At 44.3% G+C, this 21,213-nt stretch overlaps 1 protein-coding gene across 2 annotated transcripts; it reads right to left on the bottom strand.

The window, feature by feature from the left end:
- Positions 1-11,772: 11,772 nt before the first annotated feature.
- On the bottom strand, positions 11,773-20,960 carry COMMD8 (COMM domain containing 8). 2 transcript variants are annotated; one of them, XM_081208261.1, is made up of 5 exons: positions 20,804-20,960; positions 19,271-19,426; positions 16,916-17,068; positions 14,203-14,358; positions 11,773-13,129 (listed from the first exon to the last, which is right to left on the bottom strand). In XM_081208261.1, the coding sequence occupies exons 1-5, from the start codon at positions 20,843-20,845 to the stop codon at positions 13,109-13,111; spliced, it is 528 nt and encodes a 175-aa protein (XP_081064387.1). In that variant the 5' UTR covers positions 20,846-20,960; the 3' UTR covers positions 11,773-13,108. The 2 variants fall into 2 exon arrangements, with proteins under 2 accessions (XP_081064387.1, XP_081064386.1); XM_081208260.1 differs by lacking the exon at positions 20,804-20,960 and adding an exon at positions 20,050-20,127.
- Between the last annotated feature and the right edge of the window lie 253 nt (positions 20,961-21,213).

The following is a 21,213-nucleotide window of genomic DNA, read 5'->3' as shown; positions in this document are numbered from 1 at the left end:
CCATCAACATGTCCCTCTTCCCCCAGGCATAGGAAAAGGCCACATACTTGGTAATTTTAAAAATGGTTTGCTTACAAACTCTCCAAAGATCAAATTCACCTGCTTTAGAAAGTTGCACAGGCATTAAAACTTGGCTTAGATAAAAAGTGGTGGAAGTTCCTAAATTTATAGGAATAGAGCCATGTGGCTAAACTGGAGTGACCAGCTCAAACCTTTTCACATGATGAGTTCATCAGGTAGATTGGAAGACAACAATGACTTGATTACCTAGTTCCTCCCAAGGTGAGGGGATGTGGGCATATATATACAGTGGTACGTCAGGTTACATACGCTTCAGGTTACATATGCTTCAGGTTACAGACTCCGCTAACCCAGAAATAGTACCTCGGGTTAAGAACTTTGCTTCAGGATGAGAACCGAAATCGCGCGGCAGCAGCGCAGCAGCAGTGGGAGGCCCCATTAGCTAAAGAGGTACCTCAGGTTAAGAACAGTTTCAGGTTAAGAACGGACCTTTGGAACGAATTAAGTACGTAACCAGAGGTACCACTGTATTATATATAACATACCGCACTATACCTGGAGGTCTCAGGGTGGTTCACAGAATAAAATCAAAATATAAATCCACAAAATACATAATCAAAATAAAAACAACCAAATAGCCCCCCACAAGAAAACACGCATTTTAAAAGGGCATAGGATATCAATAAAATCAACCAAAAGCCTGGTTCAAAAGGAACTTTTTTGCCTGGCGCCTAAAGGTGTATAATGAAGGCACCAGGCAAATTTCCCTGGGGAGAACATTGCATAGATGGGGAGCCACTGCAGAGTAGGCCCATTCTCATGTTGCAACCCTCTGGAGAAAGCACACAAAGAAGGGCCTCAGAAGATGATCTCAGGGTACCAGTAGGTTCATATGGAAAGAGGCAGTCCTTGAGGTATTGCAGTATTGAGGTGTTTAAGGCTTTATAGGTCAGAACCAAAACTTTGAATTGGGCCTGGAAACTAATTGATAGCCTGTGCAGTTGGACCAGGATCGGTGTAATATGCTCATACCGTCTTGCTCCGATGAGCAACCTGGCCACTAAATTCTGTACTAGCTGAGGTTTCTGAACTGTCTTCAGAGGCAACCCTACATATAATGCATTGCAGTAATCTAACCCTGAGGTTACCAGAGCATAGACAACAGTAGTTAGGCTATCCCTGTCGAGATAGAGGCATATCTGGGCCACCAGCCAAAGCTGGTGGAAGGCGCTCCGGACCACTGAGGCCACCTAAGCCTCGAGCGACAGCAAAGGATCCAGGAGGACCCCCAAGCTACAAAGGAAGAGCAGGCGATCTCCCACCCATCCAGTCTAGGAAACCACCCACTAACAGTGCCTCAGTGTTATCTGGATTGAGTTTCAGTTTGTTGGCTCTCATTCAGTCCATTACATCCAGTCCAATGTATCACTGAAATCTGTGTGGGTGAACAGGGTCTCAATCAGCTGTGGCCACCTGGGTACTCAGTGCAGCATCAGTCTAGACGTGAGGGTCAGGGAGTGGTAGTTGCTGTGGTTTATAGAGATTCTCTATCTCCAGGCTCTCTGTCCAGTCGGGGGCGGGCGGGTCTAGAGTGTGTGTTCCTGGCATTGGGCAATCACGACAGATTAGGGATTCTGCTGGTTTACTGCCCGCCTCGCTGCCCAGGAGTTTCCTTGCCTGAGCTGACAGAGATGGTCTCAGAAGCAGTGTTGAGGACTCCCCGACTGCTGGTTCTGGGAGACTTCAGCATTCATGCTGAGGCAGCTGGCTCTGGGGCAGTTCAGGACTTCATGGCCGCCATGACAACCATGGGGCTGTCCCAATATGTCAACGGCCCAACGCACATGGCAGGCCACGCTCTGGACCTTATTTTGTTGACTGGACAGCAAGAGGGTGGTTTGAAAGTGGGAGACACTGACATTAGTCCCTTGTCATGGTTCGATCACTTCCTATTGAGATTTAGGCTGTCAGTACCTTTCCCCCTCTACAGAGGCGGGGGACCTATTAGGAAAGTTTGCCCTCGGAGGCTGATGGATCCAGTGGGATTCCAAACAGCTCTAGGGGTGTTTCCGGCTGATATGACTGGCACCTGTTCAAGCCCTGGCCAACCTATCCCAAACACCCAATCACCCAAATGGCTCGGGCGATTGACACGATCACCCCTGAGCACCCTCTCCCACTTCATGGAGCCCATTTGGCCCCCTGGTATACTTCAGAGCTTAGGGCGAGGAAACAAGTTGGGAGACTGCTTGAAAGGAAGTGGAGGAAAGATCCAAATGAATGCAACTGAACACTGGTAAGAGCTCATTATCGAGCCAACCTAGTGGTAGTGAAGGCAGCAAAAAAGCATAATTTGCTTCCTCCATTGCATCTTCATTATGTTGTCTGGCAGAGCTTTTCCAAGTAGTATGAGGCCTTTTACAGGCTAGCCCAAAGGAGGTGGTAGAACCAACAGTAGCTCACTGTGACTTGTTTATCTCACACCAGCTAGGTCTGATGGGAGCTGGAGTCTAGCAACATCTGAAGAGCTACAAATTTCACATCTCTGTTGTATGTTGTTTTAGTGAACTCATGCACATGCGCCCAGATCATGCATTCATCATTATGTGGGACAGATGGAAAGGCGAGTATGTGTATATAACACATATAACCAATGCCGACAGTACTTTTACCATTACCACCCTTTTTTAGTAGGATGGACGTACTCCCATATATGCACCTAGTCATGCATGTTATTTGCAGTGGGGGGTGATAAGTCATCTGATGTGGAGGATCATTAGTTTGGTGAATACATGATCGGACAGTCTCCCAAGACTCTATTGACACTTTCGATTAAGTCAAAAGCTATTTTTGCACATCCGTTTCAAAGCTTGCCATTTTCTTGCCCAATATTGCCTTCAGTTCATGAGCATTTAAGACCTACTTACTCCTGCCCAATTTTTGGTACTGCTACTCTTTTCCAGGTGTGGTATCAAAAGTGGTGACCAGGATAGGTCCCTTGTGCACATATAAATCTGGTTACTGATGCTACACGTGCATCATGAACATGCCAGGGTTCTTTGCCTCAGGAAGGTGGAATGTTCAGTAATAGTTTGGATCTTCAAAACGAATCACCAGCTCTTTCCATGCGTAATTTAAGCTGAAGTCACTCACAACTTTTTGCGTTACTTAAAATGCTATCCTACTAAAATAAGCAGGACTTCTTATTAAGCATCCATGGGGTTGAGGCTGAAAGTGCCTTACTGACAATGGATAATTTGTTCCCAATAAACAAAGCAAGAATCAACAAATATACAATGTTGCTCACCTCTTATCTCCCAGGACATTTGTTTTAGCCAAGCCTCTTTGCTGGAAAGTGATGGACTTCCATATATTCAGTCTCACTAGTGAACATCTTATCAGAGAAGTGAAAACCACAGCTTGGGTTAATGCAATGCTACCATCATCTAGAGGGATGCAGGTGGCGCTGTGGGTTAAACCACAGAGCCTAGGACTTGCCGATCAGAAGGTAGGCAGTTCGAATCATCGCAATGGGGTGAGCTCCCGTTGCTCAGTCCCAGCTCCTGCCAACCTAGCAGTTCGAAAGCACATCAAAGTGCAAGTAGATAAATAGGTACCGCTCCGGCGGGATGGTAAACAGTGTTTCTGTGCACTGCTCTGGTTCGCCAGAAGTGGCTTAGTTATGCTGGCCACGTGAGCCGGAAGCTGTACACCAGCTCCCTCGGCCAATAAAGCGAGATGAGCGCTGCAATCCCAGAGTCGGCCATGACTGGACCTAATGGTCAGGGGTCCCTTTACCTTTACCATCATCTAGACCTAGAGTTACTAGACCAGAAAAAGAAGAAAAGAAAGGACATTTTGAAATTGTAATGTCTGAAATCGGAGGCCTTCCGTATGTGACTTGAAAGATTTCCTTAGAGCCAAGAGTAACAAGACACATCATCACCTCTCTCAAACCACACCCAACAGGCATGTAACACTTCCGCTGCATTTCAAATTCCCTCCCAAAATATATTGGGCCAGCCCTGGTTTCAATTCCCAAATGCAGTGTTATCCCAGCAAGACTCCCATTCCTTATTTATCTGTTATAATGTTCTCCTAAAATCCTGACAGCTAAAGAAATACAACCAAAGTGCCAAACAGGAAGCAGAATCTTAAGCTCCTTTTTAAAGTAGCACTAAATTTGAGCCAAGAGGTTTCACTCACATTGTGCCTTTCTATGCATCCATGCTTGAGTAATATCCAAATCCATGAAAAAAGTATCCATGAAAACAACATATCCTCAAAGTGCCTTATTCATACAAACCTTGGTTCAATTTTCTTTGAACTGAGCCAAACTTTTTATTATTAAAATGAGGGTAATTGTAGGGGGGTGGAGGAGGTTTGATTCCTAAAAAGATAGCCCCCCAAAAAATTGTTCTACGCAAATGGACCCTGAAATATTTAATGTAAAAAGCTAATTTACTGCCACGTGCTGTCAGTTTGGAGCATATATGCAGATAATACAGGACAGACTCGGGAAAATGGTCGGACGATATCCCATGAAGTAACTGAGTAACGCCAATATTCTTGACTTTGAAACAGTATGAGGTTTTTCTGGAATTTCAGTTTCAATTTATTATTTTTGAAAGCCTGCTTCTTTTCCAAAATGATTGTACAAATAGGCATGAAAACACAGCATCTTAATCTTCTAAAGCTGACATTTACTGGAACAAATTCTTCTCCATTGCCTAGTTCTCAAATGCTGGACTTTCATCTCTTCCTCTGTTTTTCTTTTTTTTTGTGTGTGTGAATATGGAGATGCTTAAATTCTTGTGGCATTGAGAAAGTTAGCGCATACATCTGGATACACCTCTAAAAACCTAATCAGTGGCTTTGAATTAAAGATTCAGCAACAGGGAGAATAGCTCTATAGCTTGATTCACCATTGCTGCCAGCTTTTGGAAGTTGGGGTACATATAATCAATACAAGGAGCTTAAAAAATAAAGAATTCAAGGAGCTAAATTGGCACTAACGGCTTGCTTTAGAATTTCCAAATGAAAAATGCTCTCCTACGATGATAAAGAGAGTGTGTGCTTTCATTCCTCTTTTATTTACCAACCCTTTGAGAGCCAAAGCTTTCTCTGGTGCCACTCTAAGATTAAAAGCAAAGTGGCACCAACAACTAAAGAAACACATCAAGTTGTATGGTTGATAAGAGTGATAAGAGTTTGAGGAGCATGGCTATACATTCCGACTCTTGGACTCTGACTGTAATATGAGGGGCAGAAGTTTATGGAACAGGAGACCATCAGGGTCAAAGCACTTTAAAATTAAGATGAAGCACTAATCACCATTTGCTAACCTTCTAGTCTCTTCAGTCCCCCTTTCCACCAATTCCTAGCTAGCTGCTTATACAATTGGTAAGGCTGCAAATCCTAAACACATTCATCTGGGAGTAAGTTCCAATGAACTTAACCAGGATTTGCGTCTAAATGGAAATGGTTACATTGCAGAAATGTCCTTTTAAAAAGTCTACCCTGACTAGAATCACTAATGGGCTTTATCTAACATTTTCTCTGCAGATATGAAATCATACAAACGCATATATCTTATCAGCTAATTCCATGAGAGATACATCATTTTGCCACAGATAACAAGGTGGTAAATCTAACTTATGTCGTTTCTTGAATGAGTCATTAGGGAGTCAGGTGGCAGTTCACCCAATATGTAAACCCAGCAAGTCATTACAGCATACATTCTGTGAAATTGTTTAACCATTGCTTGAATGTGAGAGTCCCACGTTTGAAATTACCCATCTTGCATAAAAAAGGAACAAGACACATTAAATATAGGGTAGTAGAACTGAAGGAGGAAAGAATATACGAAAACATTGATTATATAGTTTTATTAGCGTGTGGAAGGAACAATAAAATGAAGCTTTGTTCTTGGTCAATAATCTGCTCTGTATTCCTTTTGCTGCAGATACATTTTCATCTACATGAATGCACACAGAAGAACATGGTAGGGTAGGGTGGTGGTAACCAATACAGTGCCCCCCAGTTGCCAATGTCCAAAAATGAGGGCACCATGTTGGCTTGTCCTGCAGTCAGGTCTCTACAGCTTATGTTCTGCTAAGCCTACAGGTTGTATCAATAATCCTACCTTTTTGTGCAGTCACAGGTAGGCAGCAAAATTTGAGGTCTATCAGGTTCTTGGCTAAACAGCTTGGTGGGTCACAAGTTGTGCAGACAGGTTGCAGTATGATGGTTTATATTCCTATCAAGTCGTATCATTAAGCGATCAGGACCTCCTTGCATAAGCATGGAGCTGCCCATTTGGCACCTGGTTGCATTTGCACATGATGGAGACTTTCTTGGTCTTCCATCACTACTCCTGGTCTACCATTGGTGCCTTCAGACGCCAGTGAATCAGCCTGGTGCAACCCCTTGTTAGCCAGGATAGCTTGGGTTGACCTTGTACAGTGCTTGCTAAGTATCTTGAAGAACAATTCCATAAACCTTTTATGTATAAACTTGCCAACTAATTAAAAATGAAATGGGGAGGATTGCCGTTGTGGCTTGAGCAGCTGATTAATAATGGAAATATTTCAAGGATGGAATCTGAGGCAACGTATCTGAACTCTACAGGCCTCAATCCACAAGAAATCTAAAAATTTGGCCTAAACAATTTAGAGTATTAGTCATCAAAACGCACTTCCAGCAACAAATGAACTATTTCCAAGTAACTGTTTTTCATTTTTGAATTTGTCTAATAAAAACAAGGCCCTAGTACAATTACACACATTACAGAATCTCCTTAAGAAGGTGGGGGGCAGCCTTTCTCTGTGGCTCGTTTCAATCTCATTTACGTATTTTAAAGAACTATTTTGAGTTAGTTTTTCATAAAAACGTATAAATTCCAACTGAATTTTCATGCAAACACGTTTTCCAAACCATTTATTCGACATGAAAGAGCTTTTATACATGCAGTTTCTGGAGTTCACTTGCTAAAAGGATCCCTTTAAATATTTGTTTTCTAAAACGAAAGGAAAGATTTCTAGGAAATAAAATCAACAAAATGCCAAGAGAGGAAAAATAGACTAATTTTTTATGATTAACTTTTCTATTTTGTATACAGATATGCTGCATTTTCTGATTAAAATTCCTGATCTGTTAATGCAATGTGAATTTATGTACTTGCTTTTTACACATCCCACGTCTTAACTTTTTAGAGTGTGCGAATTTTATAATTTTTGTTAGGCTTCTGTTTCCTTACTGTATATAACTGCATGTTTGTTTGTTTTTGCACATCCTGCATAATGTAGCACTAGACTCTATTGCTGTCAACACAAATGTTCTTTCAAATATTTTTCCAAAGGTGTTTTCCGGGAGTAACTGTACATTTTTGTATGTTTTGGAAAAAAAACATGTAAAGCCCACAATACTGTGATTATTTTCATACGCTGATTCAACTGATCTAGTATAGGACAAAGGTCACCAGGAAGGTCTCCTGTACAAGCTCCATTTACTCTTGCTGAGTTCTCATTCATTACAACAGAGCAGTGGTATCTTTTCACTTTGAGGTGCAAAGTTCATTCTTGCTGATCTTAAAAGCTAAACTGCAAAACAAGAAAAAGCAGTGTGTTCCATAGCAGCATTTGTGAAATTTTATTCTAAACCTTGCAACAGCTAAAACAGTGTTATTACCATCCTTTGTTTAAACAAAGGTTTCAATGTTTAATATTTGTGCTAGATTTTTGCCTTTGGCATGCATACTGGACCATGTTTATAACAAAAGTCAGTGTGCAGGTGCTGTGATTTGGCCAAGACGACACTCCTGAGAAATGATCACGTGCGGAAAACAAACCTTTCTGTCCAGCAATGAAGGGCTGGTGCCAGAAAACTCCCTGGTTTGTGACCTTCTTCTTGCAGCCTTCATTCAAAACACTGCTTTGGGGGGGGGGCGTATTTTGTACATATTTTGCAAGCCACGCATCATGGCAAAAGAAACCCACAAGAATAACAGCTGTGTGACAGAGGAATAATCCTTTTCAATAAACGATGTCTATCATATTTGTCACCCCATAACTTACATTTTGTGAAGTACTTAACATTGTAGTATCGAGTGTCTGTAGATAAACAGGCTAAGCACCCATATCCAAGAAAATACGAATCTGCACAGAAAGGGCACTTTTTTAACAGCCTTGGGAGAACTGAAGTTAGTTCACCCAAGACAAAAACAAGCTATATTTCTTCACCACCTTTCATATGTTGCTTATTTGCCACCAAAGTGAATGCACATTTGCTTGCTCCCTAAACATTAATGGATCATGATCCTTGTTAAGCAGACAGTATTCACTCTTCGACACCATTCTTCTCTACTGCTTGTTCTAAACCAAGACACAGTTGGGAGTGGCATTCAAAGTACCGTATTTTTCGCCCTATAAGACGCACTTTTCCCCCTCCAAAAATGAAGGGGAAATGTGGGTGCGTCTTATGGGGCGAATGCAGGCTTTCGCTGAAGCCTGGAGAGCGAGAGCGGTAGGTGCGCACCGACCCCTCTCGCTCTCCAGGCTTCGCGGACCTCTCCCCAAGCAGCGGGAATGCTCCCGCTGCTTGGGGAGAGTTGCAGGCATCCCGAAGCCTGCGCGCGCTGATCCCAGCGCCTGCAGGCTTCGCGGATCTCTCCGCAAGCAGCGGGAACGTTCCCGCTGCTTGGGGAGAGTTGCAGGCATCCCGAAGCCTGCGCGCGCTGATCCCAGCGCCTGCAGGCTTCGCGGATCTCTCCGCAAGCAGCGGGAACGTTCCCGCTGCTTGGGGAGAGTTGCCGGCATCCCGAAGCCTGCGCGCGCTGATCCCAGCGCCTGCAGGCTTCGCGGATCTCTCCGCAAGCAGCGGGAACGTTCCCGCTGCTTGGGGAGAGTTGCCGGCATCCCGAAGCCTGCCCGCGCTGATCCCAGCGCCTGCAGGCTTCGCGGATCTCTCCGCAAGCAGCGGGAACGTTCCCGCTGCTTGGGGAGAGTTGCAGGCATCCCGAAGCCTGCCCGCGCTGATCCCAGCGCCTGCAGGCTTCGCGGATCTCTCCGCAAGCAGCGGGAACGTTCCCGCTGCTTGGGGAGAGTTGCAGGCATCCCGAAGCCTGCCCGCGCTGATCCCAGCGCCTGCAGGCTTCGCGGATCTCTCCGCAAGCAGCGGGAACGTTCCCGCTGCTTGGGGAGAGTTGCCGGCATCCCGAAGCCTGCCCGCGCTGATCCCAGCGCCGGCAGGCTTCGCGGATCTCTCCGCAAGCAGCGGGAACGTTCCCGCTGCTTGGGGAGAGTTGCCGGCATCCCGAAGCCTGCCCGCGCTGATCCCAGCGCCTGCAGGCTTCGCGGATCTCTCCGCAAGCAGCGGGAACGTTCCCGCTGCTTGGGGAGAGTTGCAGGCATCCCGAAGCCTGCCCGCGCTGATCCCAGCGCCTGCAGGCTTCGCGGATCTCTCCGCAAGCAGCGGGAACGTTCCCGCTGCTTGGGGAGAGTTGCAGGCATCCCGAAGCCTGCCCGCGCTGATCCCAGCGCCTGCAGGCTTCGCGGATCTCTCCGCAAGCAGCGGGAACGTTCCCGCTGCTTGGGGAGAGTTGCAGGCATCCCGAAGCCTGCCCGCGCTGATCCCAGCGCCTGCAGGCTTCGCGGATCTCTCCGCAAGCAGCGGGAACGTTCCCGCTGCTTGGGGAGAGTTGCAGGCATCCCGAAGCCTGCCCGCGCTGATCCCAGCGCCGGCAGGCTTCGCGGATCTCTCCGCAAGCAGCGGGAACGTTCCCGCTGCTTGGGGAGAGTTGCAGGCATCCCGAAGCCTGCCCGCGCTGATCCCAGCACCTGCAGGCTTCGCGGATCTCTCCGCAAGCAGCGGGAACGGTCCCGCTGCTTGGGGAGAGTTGCAGGCATCCCGAAGCCTGCCCGCGCTGATCCCAGCGCGTGCAGGCTTCGCGGATCTCTCCCCAAGCAGCGGGAACCACCGCTGGGCTCCCACGGCTTGCAGAGAGCTGCAGGCTTCGCGGATCTCTCCGCAAGCAGCGGGAACGGTCCCGCTGCTTGGGGAGAGTTGCAGGCATCCCGAAGCCTGCCCGCGCTGATCCCAGCGCGTGCAGGCTTCGCGGATCTCTCCGCAAGCAGCGGGAACCACCGCTGGGCTCCCACGGCTTGCAGAGAGCTGCCTGTTTGCGGGCTGGGGTCGGGGGAAGCTCGGGCTGCCCCAACCCCGCGCCTGGGGGGGAAATAATTTTTTCCCTTTATTTCCCCCCCCAAAAAACTAGGTGCGTCTTATGGGCCGGAGCGTCTTATGGGGCGCAAAATACGGTAATCTTCATGTGGCTAACTGGGTCTCCTTGTAATGACAGCCATTTGTAGTTTAGAATTGCTTATTTACAAAACAACCCTAAATCGCACCTTATATTAAAATGATGGCCTGTGTTCACCTATTTCTCTCATTTTTAGTATACACTTTTGCAGTGCAAAGGGACACGGGTGGTGCTGTGGCGCTGTGGCGTAAACCACTGAGCCTAGGGCTTGCTAATCGGAAGGTCGGCAATTCGAATCCCTGCGATGGGGATAGCTCCCGTTGTTCAGTCCCAACTCCTGCCCACCTAGCAGTTTGAAAGCACATCAAGTGCAAGTAGATAAATAGGTACTGCCCCGGTGGGAAGGTAAATGGTGTTTCCATGTGCCGCTCTGGCCACATGACCCAAAAGCTGTCTGCAGACAAACGCTGGCTCCCTCGGCCTATAGAGCGAGATGAGCACACAACCCCAGAGTCATCCGCGACTGGACCTAACGGTCAGGGGTACCTTTACCTTTTTGCAGCGTACACCTGGGATAATCCTCCCAGCAATCCTACAAGACAAGCCAGGTTGATAAATACTAACTTACTAACTTTCTCAAACCCATCCAGTGACCTTCATGACCACGGAAGGATATGGACCCAGGTCTCAACCGTACTGACCATTCACTGCAACATCACAGACTGATCAGGGGCATAATCAGATTGCAGATCTTTAAAATGGCCCAGGATTGCATCATTCTGATCCAATAAACTCCACAAGAGCCATCCTTCTTTCTATCACGCTCTTCATTTACAATGGACTATTTGTTCATCCACATACCGGATGCAACATAACATTCAGGTTCACATATATGGCTGTTCCTTTAACTATGAAGATTTTTCAGCCTCTCCTTTTAGAAGTGTCAACATGCCTGATGCCGTCTCTCACTCCTCTTCCCCAGTCCCAAATTTGGTTTTTCACATATTTTGATTTTAGTCTTTATGTATGTTAGGGGGGAAAAAATCAATTCTGAAACACAGTACTCAGAGAAATTGTGGGGGTCTTTTGTTTTTTTGCTGTAGTACAGAAACTACCATCCCCTTCTTCTTTTACTCTATTTTTTTTTCTGGACATCCCTTTTAAATGCCGCAGGAATGAGCGGGGGACGGGGAAGAGATGCAAACGAAGTAGCATTATTTACGTTTTATCATTAAACCAGTTTTCATAGCTTCTGAAAATGTAATAAAATGTAAATTTCATTAGCTGATGTATTCCTAGTAACCAAATAAACATTTTTTAAAAAACTTTTCCATTGTACAGCTTGAAATTTTATATGGATATTTCAAGCATGCATTATGAGGGTGTGTGTGTGTGTGTGTGTGTGTGTGTGTGTGTGTAAATAAAACCATGAATAATGTGTTCCCCATACCTTTTTTAAAAAAACTCATGAAAAAATGATATTGCTACATCTCTTCTCAGGTCATGTTTTATCAGTCAATCATACAGACACTTTAAGCATTTGAAAAATACTCCTTTCCATACTGGCATTGAAGTACTTGTGTAGCAACACGTGGTAATAATGGATCTTCTCCATAACTCAGAAGCATTTTGTATATAGGAAATGATATATTACTTATTCCAGCAATACTATAGCTATTCGCCAATTTGTGAGTCTTTTCTCTAATTCTCAACAAAATGGATACACAAATGAAAATCTTAAGAGAAGTGTGGCACTATCCATCTACCCAGATACCTTTGCAGCCAACCGAAAGACCAACTCACAGGTAAGTTAGGGTTTACACAGACAACAAAACAAGTGCAATATCAAAAGCCATCATATGATGGTGGCTCTTTGCAGACAGAAACCTTCAAGGCAAATTCCCATGGCCTTCACAAAAAGCACTGACTTTCTTTGAACTAGTTCAGAATGGTGTAGGGTGCTTTGTAAGGTGAAAAGTCAAGTGCTTTGGAAGTTTTCTTTCAATAACTTTCTTTAGTGGGTTACATAGATACATATAGTTTATAGTGCAAACTCTTGGAGTCTATTGTTTGCAATCATGGGCTGACATCATGTACTCACTTAGTCTACCAGCAATTATTCTGATAAGCATATATCAGCTAGATCACACCAATCAGGAGTAGTTGTGTAGGCTTAAACTGTACTGTTTCACAGCCCGACTTTAATATTTAAGATAAATCAATTTATTTCACACAGAAGCACATTACAAGCTACAGCTAGGTAGAATGCTTAAAATGGTCTGGTGATAGCCATGTTCAATCCACTACACTTAATTGTAGACACATTCTATTGTGTTTAACAGAACTCAATCTGCAAAACAAAACCTCTTTTTATGCAGTTCCAAAATATAACAGCAAATTGTGTCTTTGAGTTTAAAATAGTTTTCACAGTCCTAGTCTGCAATGTAGTTACATAAATCCCAGGAAAAGAAGAAAAGGAATGTTTGCATCAAGTTATTTCAGGTAACTGTTGGCTGCTTGTTAGTAACATGATAAGTCAAAGTCCAGCCTATCTTCAGGATCTCCAACAAATGCTTTAACATGGCACTCAAAACTTCTCAGAAATGCAGCAGTCTATCAAAGTTATGTTCACCGGTTAGCCACAATGCGATTTTGCATTTATTTTGGCCTAGCAGAGATCAAGAGTTGTTCTCTCAGTAAGATTATGAATAACATCTTTCCGTCTCTCACTTTAATGCGTCAACCTCAGCACTTCAGAAGCATTTCAGTTCCTTTTGTTTTGAAGAATACACATCTATTTTCTTATCACTGACACTTCTGATGGCGGAATCATTTCAGTTGCAGAACAACCTTCAAGAGGAATACAAAAGTTGGAAGCAGTAAGTCTAAGTAGCAACGTGTAACAACTATGTAGGTTCTCATGCTCAGACAACGGCTTACACAGCCTTTTAAAATGTTTGAATACATTTCAAACTTACACCCACACATTTTTTGCCTTTTTGTCTTCTCATCTAAAGGATAAAATAAGTCTCTAATGGCTTTCACACAACTAAGGGGTGGATTGGTAATCTTCTTCCACATGAAAAATAGTAGGCTTTCACTTTCATAGCACTTTCTTTTTTTCAAAAGATATTTATTAAAGTTTTTTTTAAAATATAGCAATGAAAAAAATAAAAAATAAAAAGAAACAAAATACAAAATACAACATAAAAACAGTTAAAAAACAAATAATTTTCCATACCATATCTTTCTTACGCTTATTTCCCCAGACCTCCTCATACCTCCCTTCTTTGCCTTCCACTTCAATTTGTTAGTTCAGCAAATCCTTACCATTAAGCTTTTACCCATTTATACACTTTCATAGCACTTTCTGCCAGAAGAGACATTTCCAAGGCAACAAACAAGGGCAGGAAGTCAGAACTGAAAGGGACTCCAAATATATTGCCACTCATAGTGAAGTATTAGCAAGCCTTCCCATTGATTTGAATTAAGTTGTGGAGGGCCACAGGTTCCCCATCCTTGTTCTAAGACAAATATCTTCAAACTGATATGACCTAAAGAAGTCTCTCCTAGCCCCAGATAAGGTTCCTATTACATAATGAGGGCTTTTCCCCAGCAAAGTTGTCCTATTGGCAAAAGGACTTCAAACTGTGCAACAGGATTTCCTTTTCCTCTCCCTGTGCCCCCCAATCTGTTATGTGGGTTCTTCCAGCCCTCCAGAGCAAATGGGGAGGGCAAGAGGCAGGCAGGAAGAGGAGAGGGAGAGGACATCCTGTTGCACAGGAAGAAGTCCTTGCGCCAACAGGACAACTTTGTTGGATACATCCCATAAAGTGTACCCTTTGCATACAAATAACTGTTGCTAGTTTTACCAGGGAAATCATTTGGGTAATTTCAGCTTTCTAAAATAATGTGATACACACCTTATTGGCTGCTTCCAGTGAACTTATTAGGTTCTGTAGCTCTTCCTTATTCATTTCTATGGAGTACGGCTTGAGGTTACCATTCTCTGTCAAATCCAGATCAAGGTTTAGAAGCGGCATTTGCAGCATGGATAGTTTATCACTAGAGAGGGCAAGCTATACAGGAGAATAATTAGGAAAAAAACAGCTTAGGCCAGTTATGATAGCACTTTTACAACACAGTGAGCGGATTCTGAAAGGCTGATAAAAAGTTTTTTATACTAACTATATAGTCATGAAGATGTACATTCAGGGTATCCTCCTATAACCGAGAAACCTGGACCAAAAAAAATTAATCAGAAACAACAACAGCAACAAAGATCTGAGCAGCTTTCTATATGGAGCAAATGCACAGGTTTCAAATCAGCTGGAGTGAAATTTCCTCTAGAAATAACCCAGTTAAAGGATGTGAATTTGACTTTTTAAAAACAACAATAAAACAAAGAGGCCAAGAGTTCCCCCACTGATATTGGCAAGGGAAGAGAGCAACTACAACATGTCTTCTTCTAGGAGAATTCTAGCTGCCATCAGGTGAGCTGTCTCTAGGAATTGCTGTGTGATGAGAGAGCCCTCAATGCAGACACGGTTATTAACCTCAGATTTGCAGAAAGGAATCTGCCCCCAGATCTACCAAGGCCAATGCAGCCAGAACCCAAGTATCATAAATGGATCTGTTCCTCTGTTCTAGGGTGGGGAATACACTTGTGGAAGCCCACCCCTGCTATGGAAACTTTACTGAAATAAGATTGTAAGCCACCTTGTACGGTTTGAGAATGTCTTGCCTTGTTGTTGAAGAGCAGTATGTATCCTAAATAAATGCACTAATTCATATTTATACATATAGATTGTTGTGAAGCAGAACTGCCAAAAATATAGCAGGGGATAGGATCCCCAGTATAACCCACAAAACTCCACACATTATGGAATCAGCTGGGCTTGGATACTATGTCCTTAGCAAGGCAGTATAGAAGCACTCAGGAAAGAAACCTTGGCCAGACAGAAGCTGTCCATGTGTAATACATTGCTTATCCCAACCTAGCAAGGAATAATCCATAATAAAGCAAGACTATCTATTCAGAAAACATTCTTACTCCATCAGAGTAATTCTTTGGTTTCCAGGATTCACTGCGATTTGTCACTGGCAGTACTAATACAGTACTCACTGGCAGTGCTAATACAACCTGTCAAACCATATATGCCTCTCCAGCCTGCTCAGTCGCTGTCATAAGCATACTTTCAAGAATAAAAACCCAACAAATACTCCCATAGACTTCAAAGGGTCTCACTTTTAAGGAGGTATTTTTAGGGTTTGGATGCAAAAATGTTTGATGGGGTTTATAATCAACATATATACCTGAAGGTACAGAAGGTGGTCTGGCTGTAGGTATTGTTCACAAAGGCTGAAAATACGCACACATAATGAACTCAAATTAGCCAGAGGGGAAAAAGAACTTCAGATTAACCAGATTTAAAAATTAAACCTTAGCCATAAAGAAAAGTTGCAAGCCCTTCAGAAATGAAGAGTCGTGTGTGGCTACAGATTAAAGGTTCACAATTTCTCAATTAGGTTCCTGCTAAAATGTTCACATTCAACAAATAACGCTTTTAAGAACTCCAATAAGACACAAAAAAAACCTCTCTTTATATAATGGCTTCCAGAACAAATTTAAGCAAGAGGCAATTTATAACCACAGCAAAGCAAGCAGAAGCACATTAGAAGAGTAATCACTCTTCTGAGCAAACATTTTGCATGATGGCCAGATGTTCTGCAAACTACCAGCTGCATAATTCTCATTAACGTGACCAAACTACTTTAATAGGTTTAACACAGATCCTCTTATGCAGATCTTATAAACAACCTGAATGTTCTATATATAATCCAAGGGGAATTGTAGATTATATTGGCATGTTACATTGCTACAATGTATTATGCCATACAGTAAATATGCTGTAAAGCAGTCCAATTCAAGATAGTGAAGAAATGCTGTATTATATAAATCGTTCATTTATTGCATAAGACAGGGGTCAACAACCTAAGGCCCATGGGCCACGAGCGGCCCACAGGGTTTGTTTGACAGCCCCACGAGCCGCCCCCAGAGCCGCCCACTTGGCGAGTCCCCGCCCGCTGCACTAAACTGGCACGCCGCAGGAACTTGCTTCCGTGGCGCCGGAAATCGCGTCTGCGCAGACGACGGAAATTGCAGGCGCGCGCGATTCGGCCCAGGGAGGGATCTCCGCTGGAGTGAACCGGCCCAGGCGAGGTAAACCTTGCAAACCCCTGGCATAAGACATAATAGCCCACTATTCTACGGCTCGTCACAATCTTACGAGAAACAAACTCTCATTATTCTACCAACCGTTTAATAACAATTGTTTGGAACCTTAACTACATACTATACAGCAGGGATGGGGAACCTCAGGCTGCCTCCTCTCCCCTCAGTTGATCTGCCATAGTCTGTTTCAAAGTCTAGATAATAGTCAAAGACTATTTGTCTAGATAGTCAACATGGTACCCTCCAGATGCTGCTGGATTCCAACTCCCATAAGCCCCAGCCATTGTAGCCAATGCTCAGGGTTGATGGAAGTTGTTGTTCAGCAATATCTGAAGAGTCACAGTTTGGCTACCCTTGATCTAGCAGTCTTACACAGCTAGGAATGAAACTGTTAGCCTAACCTTCAGCTGCCAGTCAAAATCCAGGAGGCGTGCCGAACAGATGCTGTTTGTTCTTTCAATCAGGGCATGCCTGATGTCATGTTTTCTGCCTTTCAAGCAAGTCACCACAGCTTTTTGAGAGTCAGAACTCAGCTCGTCCAATGGCTGAAGTGCCTACAAAACAAAACAAAAATGGAACACATAAACCTAACAGGCTTAACAATTGTATGATAACAATTGGCATTGTTTGTACTTGTAAATACGAGTGTTATTTTTTAAAGACCACATCATTTTTGTGTCTGTTTTGTAGGCACAATCAAAACCACCAGAATGCCTATAGTATGTCAGTTCTACCTTTACTCTAAGTACTGACTAAAATATGGGCCTCAGTCTTGCAGCTGAGGACCACATGCAACTGGGTACCACCGATACGCAGGCAAGAGCAGCCCCTACTGCTTTGATAACCAGCAACAAGCAGCTGGGCCCGCAAAACCCTTCATGTGCTCAGCTGTGAAATCCTAAACTGCCTCCCCTTTGTCAAAGCTATGGTGTAGGGAAGTGCCTGAAAGAGAAAATGACTAAGTGGCAGACTGTAAGAAATTCACACTAGGAGTGACATGGCATCCAGCAGTGAATGGCAAAACTCCAACTTGGGAGTGCAGGAGGCAGCAAATGCAAAGCTGCTTGGTTTGGCTGCAGGTGTCTGCACCTGCCCCCCTCTTTCCAGCTGTTTCATCATCCCTGATCATCTGATTACGAGTCTTCTAATCATGTAGCAGTGGAATGACTCTGTGGTTGTTGGCTGTACAATTATAGCAATGAACTCCTTGTTGCGGTAATTTCCCTCCCCCCAATATCATTTTTGGGTTTCTTAAAATATATACATACTATTATTTTTACTTCTGAAAACCTTGGGGTTCCCCATGCATGCTAGTACCTCCCTCTTGTTTCTCAGTGCCCCCATTTTGGCTTCGTTTATGTTGGCACTCACCAGCTGGGTTCGCTATCAGAGTAAGAAATGTTCTAGAGCATCAAAGCAAAATCAGAAAAATGGTAACCATTTCGGGAATAAAAATCAAGTACAGGCAGCTCAACGTGTTTTACCAGCTGTAGGTTAATACACCTAAGAAGAAAGGTCTTTAACTGAACATTATCCCAAATGAAAGATTTAAGACATATTAAACTTCATTAGATTCTTTTCATAATCTACAAGAATTACAGAATACACTGGCTGAAGTACTAATGTATAATCTGTTTTAATTAAATTAAATTGAACTTAACTCTGCTTAATTTTGAAGCAGATACCTGTTGCAGATACACAAAGGCTCAGCTATCGTATACCCTTGACCGAAGAACGGTACACTTCTTCTATCTGGGATGGTCGTCCTCTTCCACTGAGCGCGCAGCTTCAGGAGGGACGCACATGGAGCAGTGAGGGAGGAAGGGGACACCCGCCTAGCCAGCCAGATCAGCCGAATCAACCCTGGCGATCAATGGGGTGACAGATGTCGCAGCCAGATCGCCCTCACATCCAATCCAAATGGAAAGCTACACTGCTGGAAAATCTTAAAGGCTTGGGGATCCCACAGCAGACCCTGATAGCGACAGGCTTCGAGAAAGCTAGGACTACAATTCGCCAACGTATCTGGGACGTAGAATTACAATGCCACATGAGCGAAATGATCAAACACCCAGCAATAAGGGACCATGGGAGAGGTTGCTCTCCAGCTAACTATCTGTCAGGTCTTCAGGTACCCAAATACAGACGGTCTTTTACCCTCGCCAGATTTGAGGGTAAACCATATACAGCACGGGTCTGCCCTTGTGGCTCGTTGGAAGTTGAAACTGCTCTTCACGTACTATTACGTTGCCGTCTTTATGAGGATATACGTTTGACTTTTATTACACCTGTTTTGCAAAAGTCCAGGAAAGAATCGGAAGACCATAGTTTAAAACTACTGCTAGAGGACAAGAATCCCAAGACTACATTAAATGTAGCCAAATTCTGTGTGTCTGCAATCAATCGCAGGAAGCAAGTGGTATCCCATAATGACCAAACCCCTAAATGTTAACTACAGGGAGCACGCTAATAATTAATTTTAATTTTTATATTTAAATCTTTGTTATATACATATTGTCCTTTGTATTTCTGAGATTTTTTTATGATCTGTGATATTGTGTGTGTTGACGCTGGTCTGTGACCGTATTAATAAAATTCAAATTCAAATTCACAAAGGCTCTGCTTATAACTTTCTCATAACGAAAAGAGAATTAAAAAAAATATATATAACTTTCTCATAACGGTTATATTACTACATAAACTAGAATAGCAATACTGAGTCTTTATTTACAAAGTCACAAAACAAGTGCGGATACCTCTTCATCTGAGCGATCTTTGGCAACGGTACTTTTGAAATATGCCGAGGTTTGTTCTAGAACCTCCATCCATTCTGTCAAATTCCAAATAGTGTTATAGTCTTGATATCGAGGGTATGCGCGGCCACAAATCCCATCAATTACTTTGTGAAAGAACTGGAAGAAATGAGTATAAACAAAGCTTTAAGAGACAGCTGGTTCTACTGATGTTGCATTTTGTTGGTTTTATAGATGTTGTATTTTCTGATGTTTATAATTATAAGTAGTGAACAGGATCTTTGCACATCTACTTTGCTATACAACACCACATCATTTGCAATCAACAGTTTGATCACTCCCAAATGATAGCCTTAGCAAAATTAATTAAAATTAATAAAATGGACGCTGGGTATGCCTCTGTCCAGCAAGGGGTTCTGTTGAAATAACTGACTTAACAATCTGATCACCCACCCACCCCATATGGAGACAGTTCAGAATCATCTGTCTTCAGGGTTGGCCCAAGACATTTTGGCATCTGAGGAAAAAACACAAAATGGCATCCCCCTCCCCACCTGGGAAGAAGAGGTGAGTGAAGATCTACATCAGAAACAAGGAGGGGCCATAAATAGATAGATAGATAATACTTTATTCGGCTATAAGCCCACCAGGTAAAACCAATCGGTAAATAAAATAGCATTTTACATTCTAAAATATCAACTAAAATATTTCAGCGCATAGAGGGGCCATAAAGCTCTACGGCAGTCGCCTCATGGGTGGGCCGGCTCTGCCTGTGAGATCACCTGCTGTTTCTGTGCCCATGTCTGTGTTATGAACACACTATCTTTGAGCCTTTTCAGGTGCATTAGTGAAGAACAAGGGGTGCCAACTTGAATAAAATATGGGGGGCAGGTAAGCCACGCCCACATAATTGATCACATGACACAACCCCCCCCCCACACACACTACTTGAATGGCAATGCCCAACAATCTTTAAAATTATTTTATTGGGGGGGGGGGGCGCGACCATTAGGAGTTGACTCCTATTGCGAAGGGCAAAAGAACCAGGTCATGCTGTGGAGGCCATGCAGTCAGTTCAGGGCTCCACCAGCCATCAACCCTTCAGAAGCTGGAGCACTGCTGGCATGAAGCGAATGGAGCCTCCATGAACAGGAGCAGCGCTCCTCAGAAACCCGAGGGATGTTGGGGTCATTCGGGAAGGGGACGGCCCATCTTTTCCACGCCCTGCTTGTGAACCGTCACACATATGCTGGAGGCAAAACCCCGGGCTTTCAGGCATGGCCAAACTTGGCCCTCCAGATGTTTTCGGACTACAACTCCCATGATCCCTAGCTAACAGGACCAGTGGTCACGGATGATGGGAATTGTAGTCCCAAAACATCTGGAGGGCCAAGTTTGGGAATGGACCGCAGTCGCTCCTTCAGAACCACCTCTTTGCCTCAGAGCAAACCCTCCAACGCAGCAAAAAGGAGCGCGCCTTTTTTAACCAATCAGCGGCCAGCCTTCTCCCCCCTCCCCCCCTCCCCGCGTTCTCACCTTCAGCCTTTCCTCGGCCGGCAACTTTTCCGTCAGCTTCATCTTTCTGCCCCACCCATCCAAGCTGCGCACGCGCGGGGGTCTCGACCAGCTTCCCCAGGCGAAAGCTGCGAACGCGGCGGGGCCACGTGACCGCGCGCTGGCCAGGCTTTGCCCTATCAGAGCTCCTGAATAAAGCCGCTTCCGCCTCCGCGTCATCCTCCTCCTCCTGCGGAAGGAGACTGCGCAGCGGCTGAAGCGCCGCCCCACTCTTTCAACGCATCCCCCCCCCGCTCCCAGCTTCAAAGCCGTGGCTCTCCTTAGTATTTGAGTTGAAGTGCTAGTCCGGGCCAGGCACTTCCAGAGGGGAGGGCAGTTGGTTAGTGGTCCTACCCTAAGGCAGATCTTTATATCAATGTGTTTATGTTTCA

Source organism: Podarcis bocagei, assembly GCF_964188305.1.
Source record: "Podarcis bocagei genome assembly, chromosome: 9".
NCBI classification, from domain to species: domain Eukaryota; kingdom Metazoa; phylum Chordata; class Lepidosauria; order Squamata; family Lacertidae; genus Podarcis; species Podarcis bocagei.
This window is presented reverse-complemented; position numbering and strand designations above follow the sequence as displayed.

Bases quoted from the DNA above. Each gene is read 5' to 3' on its own strand.
- COMMD8 (XM_081208260.1), bottom strand. From the start codon at position 20,112: ATGCACCTGAAAAGGCTCAAAGATAGTGTGTTCATAACACAGACATGG. The intron at 17,069-19,270 runs GTATCCGCACTT...TTTGTTTTGTAG, and splicing joins AAGATCGCTCAGATGAAGAG to GCACTTCAGCCATTGGACGA. The intron at 14,359-16,915 runs GTTAGGCTAACA...TCTCCTGTATAG, and splicing joins ATTTTGACTGGCAGCTGAAG to CTTGCCCTCTCTAGTGATAA.